Genomic DNA, 21,546 nt, shown 5'->3' with positions numbered 1-21,546 from the left:
TTTGGCTTCACTGGCCAGAGGAATCAGAATTTTTTTGCTGCCCTTACCCAGCTGTCTAGCACCCATTGTGGCATGTATGGGAGATAAAAATGGGAGGATTACTGTTTTATCACATTTTAAGTATAATGCTGAGAGATTACTATGTTAACTCCTGTCTCTTGTATTCATGGGGACACTTATCGTCCATATTGATCCAAATTCTGGTACTGTTATATCTATTAAACAGTGTTTTGTTTTGTTTTTTTTGATGGTAGCCCATATAATTATATTTCTGTTCTTTGTCATATCACTGACATTGTAGTTTCATCTTAGAAATTAATTTTAAGTGTATGTCCATATGAGTATATCATTCTCCTTGTAAGAAATGTTAAAAATTCCTATTAAGACTAGAATGTTTTTTGACCATTACCTTTAATTCCATGTTCCCTCCATGTAAGTAAACACACTTGTAAATTGGGTGTGTATTTGTGTAGATATTTTTCTAGACTTTGATATGTAAAAATTACACCAGTAGAAATGTTATGGTATTACTTTTCATGTGTGTTTTTAAAATGTTTTTTAATAAAACATTTTATCATTGCATATTTTCTAATTGTTTTCATTCAGTTTTTCTTATATATTTTTCTATTTTAACACACATGTATCTATCCCTTTTTTCTTAAACTATACCATAGATTTCTCTAAAATGAATATTAGCCATTTACCCATGTTTTTGCTGCTATAAACAGCAGTGTAATGAGTATCTATTTGAATGCTTCCTTAAAAATTTTTTAAATGTTTATTTATTTTTGAGAGACAGAGAGAGACAGCATGAGTGGGGGAAGGGCAGAGAGAGAGAGGGAGACACAGAACATGAAGCAGGCTCCAGGCTCTGAGCCGTTAGCACAGAGCCTGATGCGGGGCTCGAACTCACGAGCCTCGAGATCATGACCTGAGCCAAAGTCGGATGCTCAACCGACTGAGCCACCCAGATGCCCCTAATGCTTTTTTTTTTCAACTTGTTTTATTTTTTATTTTTTTAAATTTACATCCAAATTAGTTAGCTTATAGTGCAACAATGATTTCAGGAGTAGATTCCTTAGTGCCCCTTACCCATTTAGCCCATCCCCCCTCCCACAACCCCTCTAGTAACCCTCAGTTTGTTCTCCATATTTATGAGTCTCTTCTGTTTTGTCCCCCTCCCTGTTTTTATATTATTTTCATTTCCCTTCCCTTATGTTCATCTGTTTTGTGTCTTAAAGTCCTTATATGAGTGAAGTTATATGATTTTTGTCTTTCTCTGACTAATTTCACTTAGCATAATACCCTCCAGTTCCATCCACATAGTGCAAATAGCAAGATTTCATTCTTTTTGATTGCTGAGTAATACTTCATTGTATATATCATACCACATCTTCTTTTTTTTTTTTTTTTTTTTTTTTATTTTATTTTATTTTTTAATATATGAAATTTACTGTCAAATTGGTTTCCATACAACACCCAGTGCTCATCCCAAAAGGTGCCCTCCTCAATACCCATCACCCACCCTGCCCTCCCTCCCACCCCCCATCAACCCTCAGTTTGTTCTCAGTTTTTAACAGTCTCTAATGCTTTGGCTCTCTCCCACTCTAACCTCTTTTTTTTTTTTTTTTTTTCCTTCCCCTCCCCCATGGGTTTCTGTTATGTTTCTCAGGATCCACATAAGAGTGAAACCATATGGTATCTGTCTTTCTCTGTATGGCTTATTTCACTTAGCATCACACTCTCCAGTTCCATCCATGTTGCTACAAAAGGCCATATTTCATTTTTCCTCATTGCCACGTAGTATTCCATTGTGTATATAAACCACAATTTCTTTATCCATTCATCAGTTGATGGACATTTAGGCTCTTTCCATAATTTGGCTATTGTTGAGAGTGCCGCTATAAACATTGGGGTACAGGTGCCCCTATGCATCAGTACTCCTGTATCCCTTGGATAAATTCCTAGCAGTGCTATTGCTGGGTCATAGGGTAGGTCTATTTTTAATTTTCTGAGGAACCTCCACACTGCTTTCCAGAGCGGCTGCACCAATTTGCATTCCCACCAACAGTGCAAGAGGGTTCCTGTTTCTCCACATCCTCTCCAGCATCTATAGTCTCCTGATTTCTTCATTTTGGCCACTCTGACTGGCGTGAGGTGGTATCTGAGTGTGGTTTTGATTTGTATTTCCCTGATAAGGAGCGACGTTGAACATCTTTTCATGTGCCTGTTGGCCATCCGGATGTCTTCTTTAGAGAAGTGTCTATTCATGTTTTCTGCCCATTTCTTCACTGGGTTATTTGTTTTTCGGGTGTGGAGTTTGATGAGCTCTTTATAGATTTTGGATACTAGCCCTTTGTCCGATGTGTCATTTGCAAATATCTTTTCCCATTCCGTTGGTTGCCTTTTAGTTTTGTTGGTTGTTTCCTTTGCTGTGCAGAAGCTTTTTATCTTCATTAGGTCCCAGTAATTCACTTTTGCTTTTAATTCTCTTGCCTTTGGGGATGTGCCGAGTAAGAGATTGCTACGGCTGAGGTCAGAGAGGTCTTTTCCTGCTTTCTCCTCTAAGGTTTTGATGGTTTCCTGTCTCACATTCAGGTCCTTTATCCATTGTGAGTTTATTTTTGTGAATGGTGTGAGAAAGTGGTCTAGTTTCAACCTTCTGCATGTTGCTGTCCAGTTCTCCCAGCACCATTTGTTAAAGAGACTGTCTTTTTTCCATTGGATGTTCTTTCCTGCTTTGTCATACCACATCTTCTTTATCCATTCATCCATCGATGGACATTTGGGCTCTTTCCATACTTTGGCTATTGTTGATAATGCTGCTATACTCATTGGGGTGCATGTGTCCCTTTGAAACAGCACACCTGTATCCTGTGGATAAATGCCTAGTAGTGCAATTGCTGGGTCATAGGGTAGTTCTATTTTTAGTTTTTTGAGGACCCTCCATACTGTTTTCCAGAGTGGCTGCACCCCTTGCATTCCCATGAATGCTTCTTTAGCAGATAGGGCTGAATCCAGGAAGTAGCATTGCTGGGTCATAGGGGATATGGATGTTTAAAATTTTAAAAGATGTCCTCCCAGATAGCCGTACCAATTTATATTCTTACCAGCCACATATGCAAGTATTCATTTCTTATCACCATCACCAACTCTGGATATATTAAAAAAATTTTTTTTGTCAACCTGGATAAAAACATGCTGTCTCATCTTTTTCCTGATTACTGGTGAGATATAGTGTCTTTTCATGCTTTTGACTCTTTGGACATTGTTGGTGAATACTATGCATTTTACTTATACTGATACACTGTGATACATTAATTAAAATAGATTAGTAATGTTTTGGGAAGCACCAAAATGGCAGCATCACTGTACATGTTTTATTTTGAGGATTCTTTGATTTCTGAATTTTTAACCATTTGCTGATAAGGAACCCCAACAACTAGAAAGTTCCTTGTTTACACTGCACTGTATTTATATATTGGGCTTTCCATTTTTTACATAGTTGCCGTGATTGTGGCATGGCACTCCTGGCAGGCATGATTGTTTTCCAGGATTCAGTATGTTGATCCAGCTGCCTGGTTTGTTTGCCATCTTATGATAAGCTTCATTTCTTTCCTGGCAAGATATGGAATATGCAAACTAATGTTTGTTCCACTCTGTGAAAACTATGGAAGCTAAAGCAAGCATCGTTTAGGTAGATGTTGGAATACCAAAATGCTCAGTAAGGTGAAACTTTAAAAAAACTTTTTATAAATGTTTATTTTTGAGAGAGACACAGAGGCAGGGAGACAGAGCATGAGTGGGAGAAGGACAGAGGGAGAGGGAGACACAGAATCCCAAGCAGGCTCCAGGCTCCGAGCTGTCACTACAGAGCCCGACCCAGGGCTTGAACGCACGAACCGTGAGATCATGACCTGAGCTGAAGTTAAACACTTAACCAACTGAGCCGTCCAGGCACCCCTTTAAAGTGAAACTTTCAAGATCTTAGATATTCTGGGCAAAATTACTGTGGCTGGATGAAGATAAGAGTGTTTTGTTTTAAAGGAACATATTTCTCAGCCACTAAATACCCTGGGAAAAATCCACAAACTTGAATCCAATTATCCTGTAATTGTGAATGTTCTTAAAAGGAAGAAGTAAAAGCGGTAGTTAAATCTTGGTGAATTTTCTCTCATCTGGTAGTTGGGTAGCTTTTAGTTCCATGGTATTGGTAATCATATCTGAGTAATTAATGTTTAACCAATGCCTTCCTTTTTTTCTCTATAGTGTAGTTCTAATCTCTTGCTTTGCATGGATGTTCTAAAAGAGAGAAAGTTTAAAATCAAGAAATGAAGGCTGTGTAAGTGGAAATGCCAATTAGGAGTTTCCTAATGTTCTTTTCACATTTTCATTTGTGTATTTTCTTCATAGGTCTCCTTAAACTTCTTTTGTCTTCTTTATATTTCAGTATTAGAATTTTAAGTCAGTTTGTGAGGCATTAAAACTGAAGAGACAACAGAAGTTGATTTGACATTTTTAAGTAAATACTACTGATTTTAGAAGATGTGAAATTAATATTTAAAATTTTTTTCCCTTCAGTTCATCCAGAGCAGCTTCCTCCGAGGCCATGGATTACATTAAAAGAACGAGACCAAATTCTGCCATCAGGTAATTTTTCTTATTCTTCCTTGTAATAAAGCCTTACAATTGAGTAAATAAATAAATAAGTAAATCAGGCCTTCCAAGTGACATCTTCACACAGGGTATTGGATGACTTAAAAAAAAATGAATTTTCCTCTGAAATTTTAAACTGCTTCAATACTTTATCTTTCTTGAGTGGGTAGAGTGGCAGCACTTGGGAGAGAATAATTTAGACTGAGTTTATACTTGCTATATTGGAAACAAAATATGATACCAGGCCAGTGGTGTAGTGATGGTAGAAGGTAAGTATTTAAGCAATTCAAGGATATGGTTTAGCATTTTTCGAACTGCAGTATTGTAGAAAATATAAATTTTTTATGTCTTTGTAGAGACCAATAATGATTTGACATCATTTATAGTGGTTCTTACTGCTTATTAGACATTTTATAATTGGGAATTCTACTTACAATAAGTTATGAATTATTATTTACCCAAATGCCTTCTTTTTAACCATAAGAGTATCTAATTTTTCATTATATCTAATTTCATTTTTTAAATTAACAAATGAAAACTTTATTGTTTTAATACCAAGGTTGAACCAATCACTGAATACCAACACTTTAATAATTTTTTAAGGCTAAACCAGGGAACTTATTGTGTACTTTTTAAGGCCTTCTGTTTGTGTTGTATGTTCTTTTTTAAAGTCAAGAGTATTTAGAAAAAATTATATGCTTTGGTATTGAGAAACATCTTCATGGTTCTGTTTGCATTTTAGTAACACTGAGAAATATCAGATCTACAGTACATTTCTGTGTCTTCCCAGAGTGCCTCTTTAAAATTTTAAAATCTTTCTGTGCCTCTTTAAAAGTGCAGAGGCAGTAATTTTAAAACTACCACACTCTAGAGCCACAGTGTCAGCCTGTTCTAGGAGCCACTGTATCAGGTGGTATCACGAGAAACACTTCTATTAACAGGATACACATAGATGATCTGAGTAAAGGAAAACTTTAGGTTTTCTACAGACCCTTAACTTAGGTGGATTTATTTTGTTTAGCCTTCCTTAATGCATAATTAATTGTTCCCTTTATGATACTAAAAACACCATTTTTCTGGTTCTTCAAAGTAATCCCTTTTTGAGTATGAGTGAACATAATCTTGAAGTGAAGCTTTCCTACTACTGCATACCTACTTTTCCATTAAGAAAAAGAACAACAGAAACATGTTTTTTGTCAGTTATTGAATTTTAGAAGTAATGCATTCTTGGGTTTTCCTTACTGAAAAATGAGTATGAATTTTTCTTGGGATGTATTGTACTTTTCTGAGTAGAATCTGAGTGCTAAAATGTGCCTTTTACTTCTGGTGAGTAGGGAGATGTGCATAACAACTTCTGACAGTTAAGGGTGATTTATAGGCACAAAACTATAATGATAGTTTTGGAAGAATGAGTCCCAGATAGTTAAAAAGGTAACAGTGTACAAAATGGCCACCAGTCAGATGCCCAGGGGTCCATTGAACTAAGTTTCTCTTAATCCTTTTCTCATCATCTGAATCTTTACCAGCTTCAGTCAAGTAGTATTACTCATTAATTGGATTCCTCATCTTTTATTTAAGTGTGTCATTCTCAAGAATATGGACTTCCCATTATAATCACCTGGGATGCTTTTTAAAAATATGAATATCCAGACCCTATTATACTAACTTAATTAGTCTTGAGTAGGATCTTGGGTACGAACACTTTTCAAAGAAAACGCTGGACAAAGTGATTCTAATGGACTGCCTGGATAGAGAATTACTGATAAAAATCAGGGCTTTTCATACTAATGTATATGTGAATCATCTGGGGAATTTGTCAGCTTATAGGTTCTGACCTAGTAGGGTCTTTGTGGTACCAAAGATTCTGTGTTTTTGAGTTCCTAGGTGATGACTGATACTCTTGTTCCTCAGAACACATTTTTGAGTAGCAAGGATTTAAACCTTGGTCTCCTATTAGTTTGCTCACAGTCCTTTTATATATAGTTCAAGGGCATTTTAAAATGAAAATTCAATTTCAGAAATGAACGTATGATTTGTCAAAAAGGATTCTCACAACTAAACTTTGTCCATATATTTCTGGCTTAGAGCAATATGAATAGTAAGAGGCCCCCAAAAGTATTAAATAATGGGTATTTTGTTAATAAAAATTAATGAAGTTAGAGCCTTTTAATGAACAGAACTAAAATTTACTTGTGCAGAGCTTTGCTTAAAAAATGTCAAAAAATTAGCATTCTGATTTAGAATTTGAATTTTTATTAAAATATATTTCCTAAAAATCTAAAATATGAACTATATGTCTAATTCTAGTAAAAGCTCTTTGATGTGATGGACTCCAATGAAGTTTTAGTAGGTCCAGTGTAACAGAATTTTGCCCAGGGCATCTCACAGTGCTGCCATTGGGGCAGGTTTGTGTGCCATGTGTGCTTGTGCAGGGACGCACATGATGCCTCTCTGGAAAAAGTTGCCTAATTTTCTCCCTTTTCTCTTTTGTTTTTTTCCTCCCAATTCTTAGCATCATTCACGGTTATGTGTTACAATGTGTTATGTGATAAATACGCCACCCGGCAGCTATATGGCTATTGCCCGTCCTGGGCATTAAACTGGGAATACAGGAAAAAGGGAATTATGGAAGAAATTGTTAACTGTGATGCAGATATCATTAGTCTTCAGGTAATACTATAGAAATTAAATTTTCTGGGGGCACATGGGTGGCTCAGTCGGTGAAGCGTGTGGCTCGTGATCTTGGGGTTGTGAGTTGGAGCCCCACGTTGGGTGTAGAAAAAAGAAAATAATGAAATAATAAAATAAAAAAATTTTTTCTTAAAAGATTGAAACTTAAAGGTGAACTTAATCTTATTTCTGGGAGAGAGCCTGTGTTCAAAACAAAACTCAAATTATTTTCTCTTCTCTTAAAAAAAAAAGATAATTTTTTTTTTTTAACGTTTATTTATTTTTGAGACAGAGAGAGACAGAGCATGAACGGGGGAGGGGCAGAGAGAGAGGGAGACACAGAATCAGAAGCATGCGCCAGGCTCTGAGCCATCAGCCCAGAGCCCGACGCGGGGCTCGAACTCACGGACCGTGAGATCGTGACCTGAGCTGAAGTCGGACGCTTAACCGACTGAGCCACCCAGGCGCCCCAAAAAGGATAATTTTAATAAGCACACAAGACATTTCCACAGAGGAACTGTTTTGCTAAAGTCCAGTCATCCACTTAAATGCATTTACTCTTAAGCGAAAATTGCATCCATTATTCATGTTAATAGTTCATCTTATGAACACATCACTGGTATTGCTGAAAGAGAAAACTGCAGAAGGTTGTGTCTTTTTAGACACAGATTCTGATGGAATCTGTAAAAAAAAAAAAAAAAAAAAAAAAATTGTCCACTGTTCCTTAATGACAAATATTATAAACATTAAAAAATGTTGTACTGTAAATAATGCATTTTTGTCTTGTTTTAAAAACCATCTCTGAAATTTAGACTTTCCTGTTTTATAACATTTTATTATGATGAATTTAATTGAAGAAGCACCTTTCTGTTGAGATGTGTTTTATCACTTCTTTTCAACAGTCAGCTAATGAATAGCCAAGGTTTATAGGTAGTGTTTAGTAATTTTTTCTTAGCAACTTTCGAAAGAATATTAAATGTTTATGAAGTATTTAAAAATTGTAAGTGTTATAATTTCGTGGCTACTTTTCAGGGTAGCCTGAGAAGAAAGATATTACTTTTTAAATACTTGTTTTTTTTAAACTAGAATAGCTTGATAATTTATCTTTATGTTGTTTATGGTTTATGACTTCCTGGGAAATAAAAATCTTCAAAAGTTAAGTTTTCTTATAAACACTGAAAACTGACATAGAATTGGGGAAGGAAGCAATAGACAAAGTTGGCTTTGTTGTGGTTACTTAATTGTCCTCTTTTTATTTAGTATTTATAGTAATAATAGCCTCACATTCCTCTAAGTATAGTTTGAAAAATAAAAACATCATAATTTTAAAAAGTATTTTTTTATTGTAATAGTAATTCCATAGTCTAAAATCTTTATCCTAGAGAAATTGAATATTTTGAAAAAATAAATAGAATGATGGGAGAAAACACCTAATCTCATAATCCAGAAATCGTTGCTGTGTTAAAATTTATGAAGTGTTTGTTGTACACAGATATTAAATTTGCTTTCCTATTTATTTACAGATATATTTTCAAAAATAAAGTTGAGATCATGCTATTGTATTTAATGCACTTTCCATATTAATAAAATTCTTCAAAACCAATTCATTATATGAGTATACATTTATTGAGTAAGCATTTGTTCTGCTGTTGAACATTTAGGCTATTTGTAAGCTTTTATTATAAAGTCATGTTATAAGCATTATAGATAAATCATTATGTTCACATATTATTTAATTTGGAAAGATTTGTTAAAAATATTTTATGGGTCAAAGAATAAAATTGTCTAGCTTTATATAATACTGGATTAGCAGAGACCATTGGATGATTGGTATTCAGTTACCTAAAAATTCCTTAAAGTAGAGCTTTTTGTTGATAGATCTTAACCTTCTCACTTTTAAGTATCATTCCTTTCTACCACAGTTGAGAAAGATAAAATTACCTCTCTATATAAAATTTACTATTCCCTCCTGCTTAATTTATAATATGCCCCGTTTTGCCAGATTTGAGGAATTAAAATATAGTAGAATGAACTCTAAATTGGGACTAAAGAGACTTGGAACCAACTAGCTGTGTGAACAAGAGAGAATCGTGCAAGCATTTCGAGTGCTTTCAGGTTTAAAAGCTGCCATTATCAAATGGCTCCTGCTAGCTGTAAGAGAAGATAGACAATATTTGTTATGTGAATTATGCTAACTTAGTCACATCTCACTCATAATGCTAAACATTTTTATATCTTGATTAGAGTTTTCCTCTGTCATGTCGATGACAACTTTTCTTTCACCTCAGGAAGTGGAAACAGAGCAATACTTCACTCTCTTTCTGCCAGCATTGAAGGAGCGTGGATATGATGGGTTTTTTTCTCCAAAGTCACGTGCCAAAATCATGTCTGAGCAGGAGAGAAAGCATGTGGACGGTTGTGCAATATTCTTCAAAACAGAAAAGTGAGTTAAGGAAACAAATAATAATAGTGTATACTGACTTTAATTATCACAATTTGAAATTGTCTTTGATTTAACCCTATAAAATGAACAAAAAGCTAGAAAGCAAGTGATGTAAAAATTAAAGCTGTTGGTAGTGTTACATTTCTTAGGCTGTGTCTTGGAAATAAGAGTCTTTATTGTATTATTCTTTATTTTTTATTACCAAATTACACTAAAAATTTTGAGAGTTATGCTTGAATATGGGATTATCATGTTTCTAAATATATTTTTATGAAGTAAATAGTTTTCGTGTAAATAAAAGGTAGTGTAGTGCCTTTTAAGATTTGAAATGAGTGATGTGATTTTCTTTCTGTGATTTTTGTTTTGACAGTTGGCTTTCTCAGAATCATTAGTTTTATTAACATTTTTCAGTTAACATTTCATGTATTGAATCATTTACTAAATGTTTACTGAATATTTGCTTTGTGACAAGTGCTGTGCTAGTCAAATTAGGCACAAAGATAGACATGACATAGCTCCTAATGTCACTCAGAGCTCTAGTAGGAAAGGTAATCATATAAGAAGATAAAAATAAGATATATACAAAATAGAGATCTGCATAGGTAGGTAAGAGAGGATGGAAGGGAGACAGCTTATTTAAGGGTTGATTGAGATAGAACAGTGGAAAGCAGTCATTATCAAACACACAGAAAACATGATTTGTGTTTTTTCAGAGCTGTTAATGTCATTGATTAAGTCAAAAGGTGAGAATGTTATGAATGTACATATTAAAATACATAAATGATCTTGTAGAAGCTTCTGGTTGTGAAGTCGTATGCATTAGATGTACGACACTGCATTCCCTGCTTGAGGGTGCAGAGCCACAATCTGTCATCTTTTGAGTGCTGGCTGAGCGGCTAGATGGTTAGAGGCACATTCTTTAGTTATCATCTTAAGGAAAAGAGAAAAGCACATTTTTTGCCTCAGAAAGGCTGCTAATTTTAGAGTGGAAAATTGAAGGAATCTCCAATAGAAGACTGAAATATGTAAAGTCTGATAGAGGTTGAATCCCGTGTTTAATGATTTGGGTTTGATACATTGGATAGGGAATCATCTACTTATAGGATAAGCATATAGATGTTTGTTACTATTTTCCGGTGTTGTCCCCCTTTTAATACCAGTTATAACAAAGCCAGTTACATGTTTTTATTGATACAGGCATACTTACTAGCATATTATGTTATTTTAAGTGAGTTAAGTGAATTTGAAGATACTTGCCTACTTTTTCTCATTTGTACCTACTTTCCTGTCTTTTCTGTGAATTTTTGTTTTTTTTCTGTGAGTTTTTAATATATCTCATTTTGGCTAATCATTAGTGCAGAGGCCTGCAGTATTTGACTGAGGTGAGAATATACTAAATTCTTCTAGTTGGCTGGTGATTTTTTTTTTTTAAACAAATTATAGAATAACAATAGATATTACTTCAATAATAATGTTAGGCCTTTTACTTTATTTTCTTATTTAATTTTTTTTTAAGTGTATTTATTTTGGGTGGGGGGCGGGGTGGTTAGAAATGGAGACAGATGGAGAGAGAGAATCCCAAGCAGGATCCACGTTGCCAACTCAGAGACCGATGCTGGGCTCAGACTCAAGAACCATGAGATCATGACCTGAACTGAAATCAAGAGTCAGAGCCTTAACTAACTGAGCCACCCAGGCGCCCTTCTCTTATTTACTTTTTAAAGCACCCCTCAGAACTAGGAGTAGAGCTATATCATCATTTTTATAGGTGAGAAAACCAAAGTACAGAGAGTAGCCTGGCTTGAGAATCAAAGCTTTTAACCATGGTGCTAAACTGAATCTTTAGGTTGCTTGTTGAGCCTCCGGTATTACTTGTACCTCTTATACAGTTACCTTATTTAGAAAAATTGCCTTGAATTTGATGTTTGTTATCTGTGTTCATATACACATTTCCTTGAGACACCATAATTGAAAAAAGAATACTGATAATATTGAGATAAAACATCAGGTTCTTTTTCCATTTGCCATTGTTTCTTCTGGAAGGAAGATAATATAATTTTTATTATTCCCTTCATAGTTTGAGAGGAAAATCTAAAATGCCTTGATAATTTACTAGAGGTAGTTAAGATTTGAACTAACAATTATAACTATTATCTAGCGAATGTTAAACAGTTAAGTATTTTAAAAGTTGATGTTTGAATTATTAAAAATGCTGCAAATTAGTTAAGAGATGAACACATAGGGAATACTTAGGTGCAGCATTTGGTTTTCTCCCCTACTTCAACTCTTTTTGTCTGAATAATAAGTAACATGGATTCAGTAACAGATGAATACTTTGAGTATAATACCTTATTATATTCTCTTCTGAGCAGTACCAAATACTGTTGATGTCAAATGAGCTAATTATCCAATGCCAAACTATCCGAAATTTAACACAAAGTATACTACCATGCTTTTATTCTATTCTTTCTTCAGATTGGAGAGATAGTACAGTGCTAAGAAAAGAATTTTTAAGCCAGGTGGTTCTCCTATTTATGTAGCTATATAATCTTGAATGAGTCACTTGCCCTTTCTGGGCTTTTCTCCTTTGTATATATTTGTATATTGCCAGGTGAGATAATTTCTTTATATAGTTAACAAAACTTAAAAGTCAAATGGTAGTTGTAGGAAGAGTAGTTCCAAATCTCATTCTCAAAGTATCATTCTTCTAAAACCAGAGTATCTCATAATTTTTAACCTTCATAGATGACAGCTTATCTCTTCATGGGAAATGGCAGAAGGTAGGTAACAATAAATAGAAACTACAATTACTGTTTTTTACAAAATACTGTAATAAAAATTTGTTAACCCATTTTGATGAAAGGATAAGATCTTGCTTAGCAAAGGCTAGGACACATATTACCAATTTTCTGAGAATTGTAATACAATAAAATAGTCCTTGTGTCATATTCATTGCAGTTTAATTTAATCATTGGGGCTTCAGAAGGCACTTCAAGATTTGGCAGGACCTTTTGGTCAACATTATGAATGTTTTTCAGGTAGTTAGATGCATGGGGATACCAGAAACGAGAAATTTTGATTCATAAAAATGCCAAAAGTCAGCTTTTGGTTTGTCCTTTATCTCAGTAAATATTATCTTCAGTCCAAAGTATTTTATAAAACATATATACATATATGTGTGTATTTTGTTGTGTGTGTATGGAAAGACTGTTAATATAGATAAGTTTTTAGACTCAGAAACTTAAATTTCCTTTTGCCATATTTTGTCCTCTGGCCTTAGCAGTTAGTAGAAATGGGCTTGGAACCAGATACATAATTTGAAGAAATTGAAAATGCAGAAAAATGGAGATGAAACAAGATCCAGATAATGACTTACTTGCTGTTCTCGAAGTTAGCAGTTCTGATCTGAACAGTTTAGCTTTGTTTCACATCAGTGAGAAAGGGAAATAGGAGAACAGCCATTTTAGAACAAGTGACCATTACTGTGAAGAGACAGTCTCTTCCAGTAGGATTTAGAACTAGGTTGTCATGGTGCTCAGTCCTTGCTGTATTGTCTGTGCTTTCTAACCTGCTTCCAGTCTCAGAGGTACCAGGTAAGGCCAAGTCTTCGCTTTTCCTTCCTATGTTAATACAGTAGTTTTGTGCTTGAGAAGAGGGCACCCAGAGGTTATAGTTTCATTCCAAAATGACCAATCATGATAATTCTATCTCACTGGTTTCTCGTATACTGATTTCCTCTGTCCTAGGTAGTGGTTGCCTTAGAATTTGTCTGTGTGATTTTTAAAAACCGGATTGTGATTTCTAGTTTATAATGTTAACTCTCTCATAAATTTAGTCTGGAACATAAAATTACTGCTTGGTGCCACAAATGCCACAATAGATATAATAACTGCTTCACCTAACTTGAGAGATTTCTTTCTTTCTTTCTTTTTTTTAAAAGTTTATTTTTGAGAGAGAGAGACAGAGGCAGAGTGTGAGTGGGGGAAGGGCAGAGAGAGAGAGAGGGAGACACAGAAGCTGAAGAAAACTCCAGGCTCTGAGCCGTCAGCCCAGAGCCCGATGCAGGTCTTAAACTCACAGACTGCGAGATTATGACCTGAGCTGAAGTCGGACGCTTAACTGGCTGAGCCACCCAGTCACCCCTAACTTGAATGATTTCTTATATGGCTAAAATGATCAAGAATGTGAAAGTGGTTTCAGTGTTTCAAAGAGTTGTACAAAGTTACGTAGGATAGTACATAATCTACTTTTCTTCCCTATTTATGCTGGTCTCTAAGCTTACCTTTTTTAGCAAGTTATTTTCTGGCACTCCCATGATTATTTAAAGGGACCCAAGAACATATTTTATAGCATCTTATACTGAATATACAGTAAAAACTTCCATTTGGTTTAGGTTTAGGAGTGCTGGAATATGATCCAGAAAGGGTCATAGTTTACCTTGCTGTGGTTATACTTTTGACTATGTACCTTTTGTTCCTTTTGGCTTGTAAATGAATTCAGGGAGGGAATATTACTCAGGTCTTACAGATTGTTTTGTTTGCTCATAGTTGGCATTCACTGTCTCTCTCTACCGTTGAATTAATTACATCACAGCCTATAAAATTACTTCTAGATCACAGGCTAGTAAGAAATTGAGTTACCTCTTTGTTCTGTTTGAAGGGCTGTTTTGGACATGTTCTTCCTGTATTTGAAACATTCATCCTAATAATCTATCTCAAATCATGTGAAAAGGTGGGGTCTTTGTTTTTTTATTATATCAATCTTTATTGTATATGATCTCTCTTATGCCCATTTGACTTTCTGTAAAATAACACTTTCAGAAAGGTAAATAGAAGACTTCTGAGACTAAAATAAAGAAAATAGCATCAGGAATAATGCTTATAGCATATGTATACTAGGTATAGAATAGGAGTACTAAAATGAATTGAAATAGAGGCACATTTAAAAGTTTTTACTCATTACCAAGGCCTGATGGTTTGGATTAGTGAGTGGAAAGCAGCTATAAACCAATATGTTTTTTTCAAAACATTTAATAGAAGGAATGAGGAAGACCTCTCTGTATGTCAAAATGTCACCTGTATGTAAATCTGTGAGACAAAAAGTAGAAGCAGAGTGGAGTGCACTGGCTGTGTGTAGGGAGGAAATTAAGAAGTAAGGTAACCAATTAAATTGGTAAGGTAATTTGGATGGAAAATGGAGAATAATTTCTTACTATATTATAAATGTAGTATAAAATATGAAAAGAAGACAAGCTGTAGGAGACTATGGCTATCTTCACTAGTGTTGGAAATGTTCTTAAGGGTACCTAAAAAAAAGTTCTTGAGCTACAAGAGGCACATCTTACTTAATTCTCACTGTGAAGAAGGAACTTTCTTTGGTTCCTTAGTTCTCAACTATCTCTTTGGATCTTCAGCTATTGGTGAAGTAGAAATGACAAAACTTGAGCGTGACTCTGTCCTCTTTAGTATTTATAAGTGCCAAGGAAAGGAGTATTAGTTAGAAGGACATATATACTCTGTTTAGGAAAACTGGTTTTGTTTTTCTGAACTTTTTGAAACCAAAGACATTAAAAAGTTGATACTCAAAGAAGACTGGGAAGTTATAAAAGTCAAAAGTGAGGCAATACAATAATTAATTATACCAGTTGGGAAGAAAGTTTGGAGAGGTGGTTGGAAGCATGTAATAAACTAAATAATTGTTCAGGATTCCCTTTTATTTATTTTTAAAAATTTTTAATTTTTGTTTATTTTTGAGAGAGAGTGAGTGAGGAAGGGGCAGAGAGAGAGAGAGGGAGACAAAATCTGAAGCAGGTTCCAAGCTCTGAGCTGTCAACACAGAGCCTGATGTGAGGCTTAAACTCACTAACTGTGAGATCACAACCTGAGCTGAAGTTGGACACTTAACTGACTGAGCCACTCAGGTATCCTGTGGGATTCATTTTTAAATGATGTGTTTTTTATTTTTTTTTCCAATGGAGAAAAGTCAGTAACTAAGCATGTATTTTTTATTTCTTTATTTAAACACTTAAAAAAGTTTTTTAATGTTTGTTTATTTTTGAGATGGGGGGGAGGGCAGAGGGAAAGGGAGACACAGAATCCAAAGCAGGCTCCAGGCTCTGAGCTGTCAGCACAGAGCCCGATTTGGGGTTTGAACTCACGAACCAAGAGATCATGACCTGAACTGAAGTTGGACACTTTTAACTGACTGAGCCACCCAAGTGCCCCCATTAAAAATTTTTTTAAATGTTTATTTTATTTTTGAGAGAGAGAGAGTGGGGGAGGGGCTTAGAGAGGGGGAGACATAGAATCAGAAGCCCTGATAGCAGAGAGCCCAGTGTGGGGCTCGAACTCATGAATTGCGACATCATGACCTGAGCTGAAATCAGATGCTCAAACGACTGAGCCATCCAGGTGCCCCTCAAATGTGTATTTAAAAAAATTGTTTTTAACATTTATTCATTTTTGAGAGGGAGAGAGACAGAGCATGAGCGGGGGGGAGGGGCAGAGAGAGAGGGAGACACAGAATCCGAAGCAGGCTCCAGGCTCCAAGCTGTCAGCACAGGGCCTGAAGTGGGGCTCAAACGCACGGACTGGGAGATCATTACCTGAGCCGAAGTCGGACGCTCAACCACCGTTTGAGCCACCCAGGCGCCCCTCAAGCGCATATTTTAAAAAGAAGTTGATTGAGAGGTGTCTGGGTGGCTCAGTTGGTTAACCGTCAGATTCCTGATTTCAGCTCAGGTCACGGTATCACAGTGAGTTTGAGCCCTGTGTTTGGCTCTGCACTGACAGTGCAAAGCCTGCTTGGGATTCTCTCTCTCTCCCTCTCTCTCTGCTGCTCTCCCACTCACATGCATGCATGTGTGTGCACACATGCATTCTCTCTCTCTCTCTCTCTCTCCCTCCCTCCCTCCCTTCCTCCCTCAAAATAAACAAATTAAAAAAAATTGATTGAACCTGTGATCTTTGCCAAGAAGATTAAGAAAAAGCAGAGGCTTGGTGAAAGCGTTAAGGCAACAAGGATATTTTAAATACCATGTACTGTAAAGAAGGGCTATTACCCATTGTAGGTTGTGTAATCACTAATTGAGGATCAAGACAAAAAAAAAAAACAACAAAAACACTGGGTTTACATCTTCTGTTTTGCTTTCACGATCTCTATTGAGAATTATCTTCAAAGTGGAAAGACCAAAGTAAGACAAGTGAAGAGGAGATTGGTAAGACAGGAGAGTCAGTATACTGACTGAACTAGTTAGGTTTCCATATCAAGATAATTACACCTTTTGGTACTAAAAGATCTTGCAAAAGTATAACTATAGAACTGGCATGGGTAATCTATTATGAATGTTGCAGTATAGAAGTTCTAGGTTGTTGAAGATGAATAAACCATCTCATTTTTCTAAAAGATAAGGTAGTTTCGTGTTCCCCTGTGGAAAGGAACAGAGAAGAAATAGAATTGGGCATAGAGAACAGAGTTGTGTTGCAGGCCTGTGAACAGCCTCAGAGGACTCTGCCAGCTGTAGCTTTGGAGCTGAAATGACCTGTGAGAGTTAACCCAGGAAGGACCCAAATCCCCAAACCTTTATCTTTTGCTTTTGATATATAACTGTATGAGGGCCGCTCCTAGAAGTACTTGACCTTGGATGAAGTAGCTCTTTGCAGCTGGAGCAATTCCTGGACAATTGATGAGGAAACTGGGCAGTGTGTTTCCATAATCACTCCTTTGCAAAGTCTTTGCAAAGTTTAGGATCAATAGGTGTGAAGTACCTGTAAAAAGTCTTGATACAACGTTGATCCTCAGTAATGGGCAGCATGTATTATTTTTATTACTGGTTCTGTCTTATTGAGACTTTCGATTATTTCAGAGAAGACCAATACATACACATAAGATTTGTGAAAACCAAAAGATGGCAGGGATATTTAATCTTCTGGAAAAAAAAGGATGAAGTTTTAAAGGGCCCTTAAACAGTAACTTCTTGGACATCAGCCATAACAACTTTTTTCTAGATAGGTCTCCTGAAGCAAGGGAAATAAAAGCAAAACAAACAAAAGCAAACCTGGGACTACATCAAAATAAAAAGCTTCTGCACAGCAAACGAAACAGTCAATAGAACTAAAAAGCAACCTATGGAATGAGAGAAGATATTTGCAAATGGCATATCTGATAAAGGGTTAGTATTCAAAATATGTAAAGAACTTGTATAGCTCAACACCCAAAAAACCAAATAATCCAATTTAAAAAATGGCAGAAGACAAGAACAGACATTTCTCCAAAGAAGACCTACAGATGGCCAACGAGCACATGAAATGATGCTTATTATCACCTATCAGAGAAATACAAAACTACAATCAGATATCACCTCACACCTGTCAGAATAGTTAAAACCAACAACACAAGAAACAACAGGTTTTGGCAAGGATGTGGAGAAAAAGGAACCTTCGCACTGTTGGTGGAAATGAATACTGGAGTATCCAATGTGGGAAGTAGTATGGAGGTTCCTCAAAAAGTTAAAAATAGAACTACCCTATGATCCAGCAATTGTACTACTGGGTATTTACCAAAGAATACAAAAACACTGATTCAAAGAGATGTATGCACCCCTATGTTTGGAGAAGCATTATTTATAATAGCTAAGATAGGGATGTCTGGGTGACTCAGTTGGTTAAGCGTCCGACTTTAGCTCAGGTCATGATCTTGCAGTTCGTGGGTTCGAGCCTGCTTTGGATTCTGTGTCTGTGTGTCTCCCTCTCCCTCTCCCTCTCCCTCTCCCTCTCCCTCTCCCTCTCCCTCTCCCTCTCCCTCTCCCTCTCCCTCTCCCTCTCCCTCCTCTCCTCTCCCTCTCCCTCCTCCTCCCCCTCCCCCTCCCCTGCTCATGTGCTCACGCTTGCACTCTATCAAAAATAAACAAACATTACAATAGCCACTATATGGAAGCAGCCCAAGGTGTCCACTGATTGATGAATGGATAAAGAAGATACACACACACATTGGAATATTAGTCATGAAAAAGAACAAGATCATGCTATTTGCAATGACATGGATGGAGCTAGAGAGTATAATGCTAAGTAAAATAAGTCCGAGAAAGACAAATACCATATGATTTCACTCATATGTCGAATTTAAGAAACTAGCAAAGGGGGAGAAAAAGAGACAAACCAAGAAACAGGCTCTTTACTGTAGAGAACAAACTGATGGTTACTAGAGGGGAGGTGGGTGAAGTAGGTGATGGGGATTAAGGAGTGCACTTGTGATGAGTACTGGGTGGTGTATGCAATTGTTGAATCACTATATCATATACCTGAGACTTAACACTGTACGTTAACTAACTGGAATTAAAATAAAAATTAAAAAAGTCAAGTTCCCTTAATATGTGAGTGGGTGTACTAATGAACAGAAATTCAAGAAAGGGTACTCAATAGAAATGAAGTCTGCTACTCTTAGATTCTTAAGGAAAAAGAAAGAGTAAGGGATAAAATCATTTGAGGGTACAGAAAAATATTTATATGCAAAAATGTTCAATAGCATTGGTTATAATAGCTCAAGTCAGAAATAATTTAAATGTCCACCACAAATCAGTTAAATAAATTGTGAATCTGTAAAGTGGCTTATATAATATAATCATATGTATTGATTTTGAATAATAATTTATAGGGAAGTATCCCTGATAGAATGTTTATTAATAAGCCAAAATATAAAATTAGAGAGTATTATCTTAATTATATAAAAATATTTGTATGCAAATGCATGGAGAAAAGTCTAGGGAATTATATTGACTTGTTAATGGGGATGTTTGGTTGCAGATAACTTTCAATTTTCTTTATATTTTTTCTTGCTCCCAAATCTGTACAATAAACATATGTAACATAATAAAGTAACGTTTTCCCATTTGTTTTTAAGCACCTATAAAATGCAGGACTGAAGAGACCTGGTTTAAGAGCAGAAAAGACCAAAATTAGTTCTTATTTGGCTTATAATTAATATGGCTCTCCCCAAAGTGCAGTTTCTGTCTTTATTAACAAAAATAACAATCGCAAATGAAGAAGGCACTAGTTCATTGAGTTGTTCAGGTGAACAGCCATCTCACACCATATGTCATATAAGGAGTTGACCATTTCTTTTATTAGAAAAGACGTAATGGTGTGATATTTAAAGTAGTGTCAAGTAGAAGAGATTCTAGGTTTTAATCTATATTCTTTTAAAGAACATATCTAGATCGAGCTTTATTGGGTGAAAGATAGAGGGAAACAAATTTTAGTTGATGAGGGCATTTCTAATTGTTGCATACCCTCCCTCTCTCACAAGGACCTGACTTCAGTAGAATTAAGGTATTCCAGCACTAAAAATATTACTGTTAAAACAGGATTTTCACACTTTCCTACAGAGCCTTGGATTCCTATAAATAAATCTCAAGAGTTCTGTAAATATTTAGAAGGTACTTCAAAAACTTAGTACAAATAATTAAACTTAATTTAAAAATAACATATTCACCCAAATATTTCAAATATCAAATTTTAACACTTTGCAAATTAATAACATGTTTTGGATATGCTGCTTGATAGACTTGTTTTGGTGCAGACCTGAATCAAATTTTCACCTGCTTGCTTAGGTTTTCTGAGTTCAAGGTCAGTTATTTACCACTTATATCTGTGTGTCTCCGTGAATCAGGATGTTTCTTAATACTCTGCAACCAAAACAAAATACAGAAATAAGTTGGATACAGAGACTTATACAAGACTATAATCATCAGTACCCTCTGATTTAAAATTTTTTTATTTGTCAGAACAGATTCATTGTTTTCAGTAATTGATTTATTCAAACACAATACTACTTTAATTTGTTTTATCTATGGGAATATTGCCAGAAATTGTTTGAAAAAGTCTGATATGGAGGATGGTCAAGTCTACCTATGGAACATATTTTGAATCTTCTCTTTATTTCTCTTGCCTTAGTCCAAGCCACCATCACCTGTCATTTATACAACCTCAAAAACTTTGTTTGGTCTCATAATTCCCACTTTAGCTCCTGTAATCCATTCTCTACTAAGCATCTGGAATGATCTTAAAACATATAAATTAAGTAATATGTCCTTGCTTAGAACCTTCCATTATTCCCTTTCCTCTCTAACATCATTTCATAGCCTTCCATTATTTCTTCCTTCATGTTTTAGGAAAAGATCACCTCCTTAAAGTAGAGAATGAAAACTATGCTCCCTTCTATCACTCTGGGTTAGAAAATAAATATGATCTGACTTTTTATTCTTCTCCATGCGTGAGACCTCTCCCAGAATTGGAGCAGGGAGTGGAGTATCGTTTGTCTAGCACAGTGTCCTGCAGCATAGTAAGACTTTAGTCAATATTTTTAAAGAGATAATTGCATATTTCTGTTTCAAAGCTAGGAGGAAAATGGGGTAGTGTAGGCCTGTTAAAAGGACAGAGGTGTCTACTCCATGTAATACTTAGCAAAAAGTAGTATATTTAGTAGGTTTTGGCCATTTATAAGATATTTTACAAAACTGATAAAACTAGGCTTAAAGAGTTTAAATGGCTTGACCTAAAATCATACTGCTATTAAATTTCAGTGCTAGACTCAATTCTATTAAATACTATAAGTCTACAATACTTAATTTGTAAGTAAAGAAAGAAAATACTATTAGTGCAGAAACTGTAGTCCCAGAGGGAGCCATTTTCTGCCTTATAGAAGCTGTTAACCCTGAACCCTTACATAATGTAACTCCAGCTTTCTGGAAAAGGCGAGATAGTAAAGTTGGCTTCTCCTTA

General features: G+C 35.5%; 1 protein-coding gene across 4 annotated transcripts in view; it reads left to right on the top strand.

Annotated features, from left to right (window-relative positions):
- Positions 1–21,546, top strand: part of CNOT6L (CCR4-NOT transcription complex subunit 6 like) — a 121,789-nt gene that overhangs the window by 80,412 nt on the left and 19,831 nt on the right. For all 4 annotated transcript variants that reach the window (XM_078446001.2, XM_078445999.2, XM_078446000.2 and 1 more), the window contains exons 6-8: positions 4,582–4,650; positions 7,169–7,326; positions 9,615–9,769. In XM_078446001.2, the coding sequence (XP_078302127.1) occupies positions 4,582–4,650; positions 7,169–7,326; positions 9,615–9,769 (382 nt within the window). The remainder of the gene's footprint in view (positions 1–4,581; positions 4,651–7,168; positions 7,327–9,614; positions 9,770–21,546) is intronic.

The sequence above is a fragment of the Panthera onca genome, chromosome B1, assembly GCF_046562875.1.
Source record: "Panthera onca isolate mPanOnc1 chromosome B1, mPanOnc1 haplotype 2, whole genome shotgun sequence".
Lineage (NCBI taxonomy): Eukaryota > Metazoa > Chordata > Mammalia > Carnivora > Felidae > Panthera > Panthera onca.
Note: the sequence above shows the minus strand (reverse complement) of the source record. Positions and strands in the feature narration are given on the sequence as shown.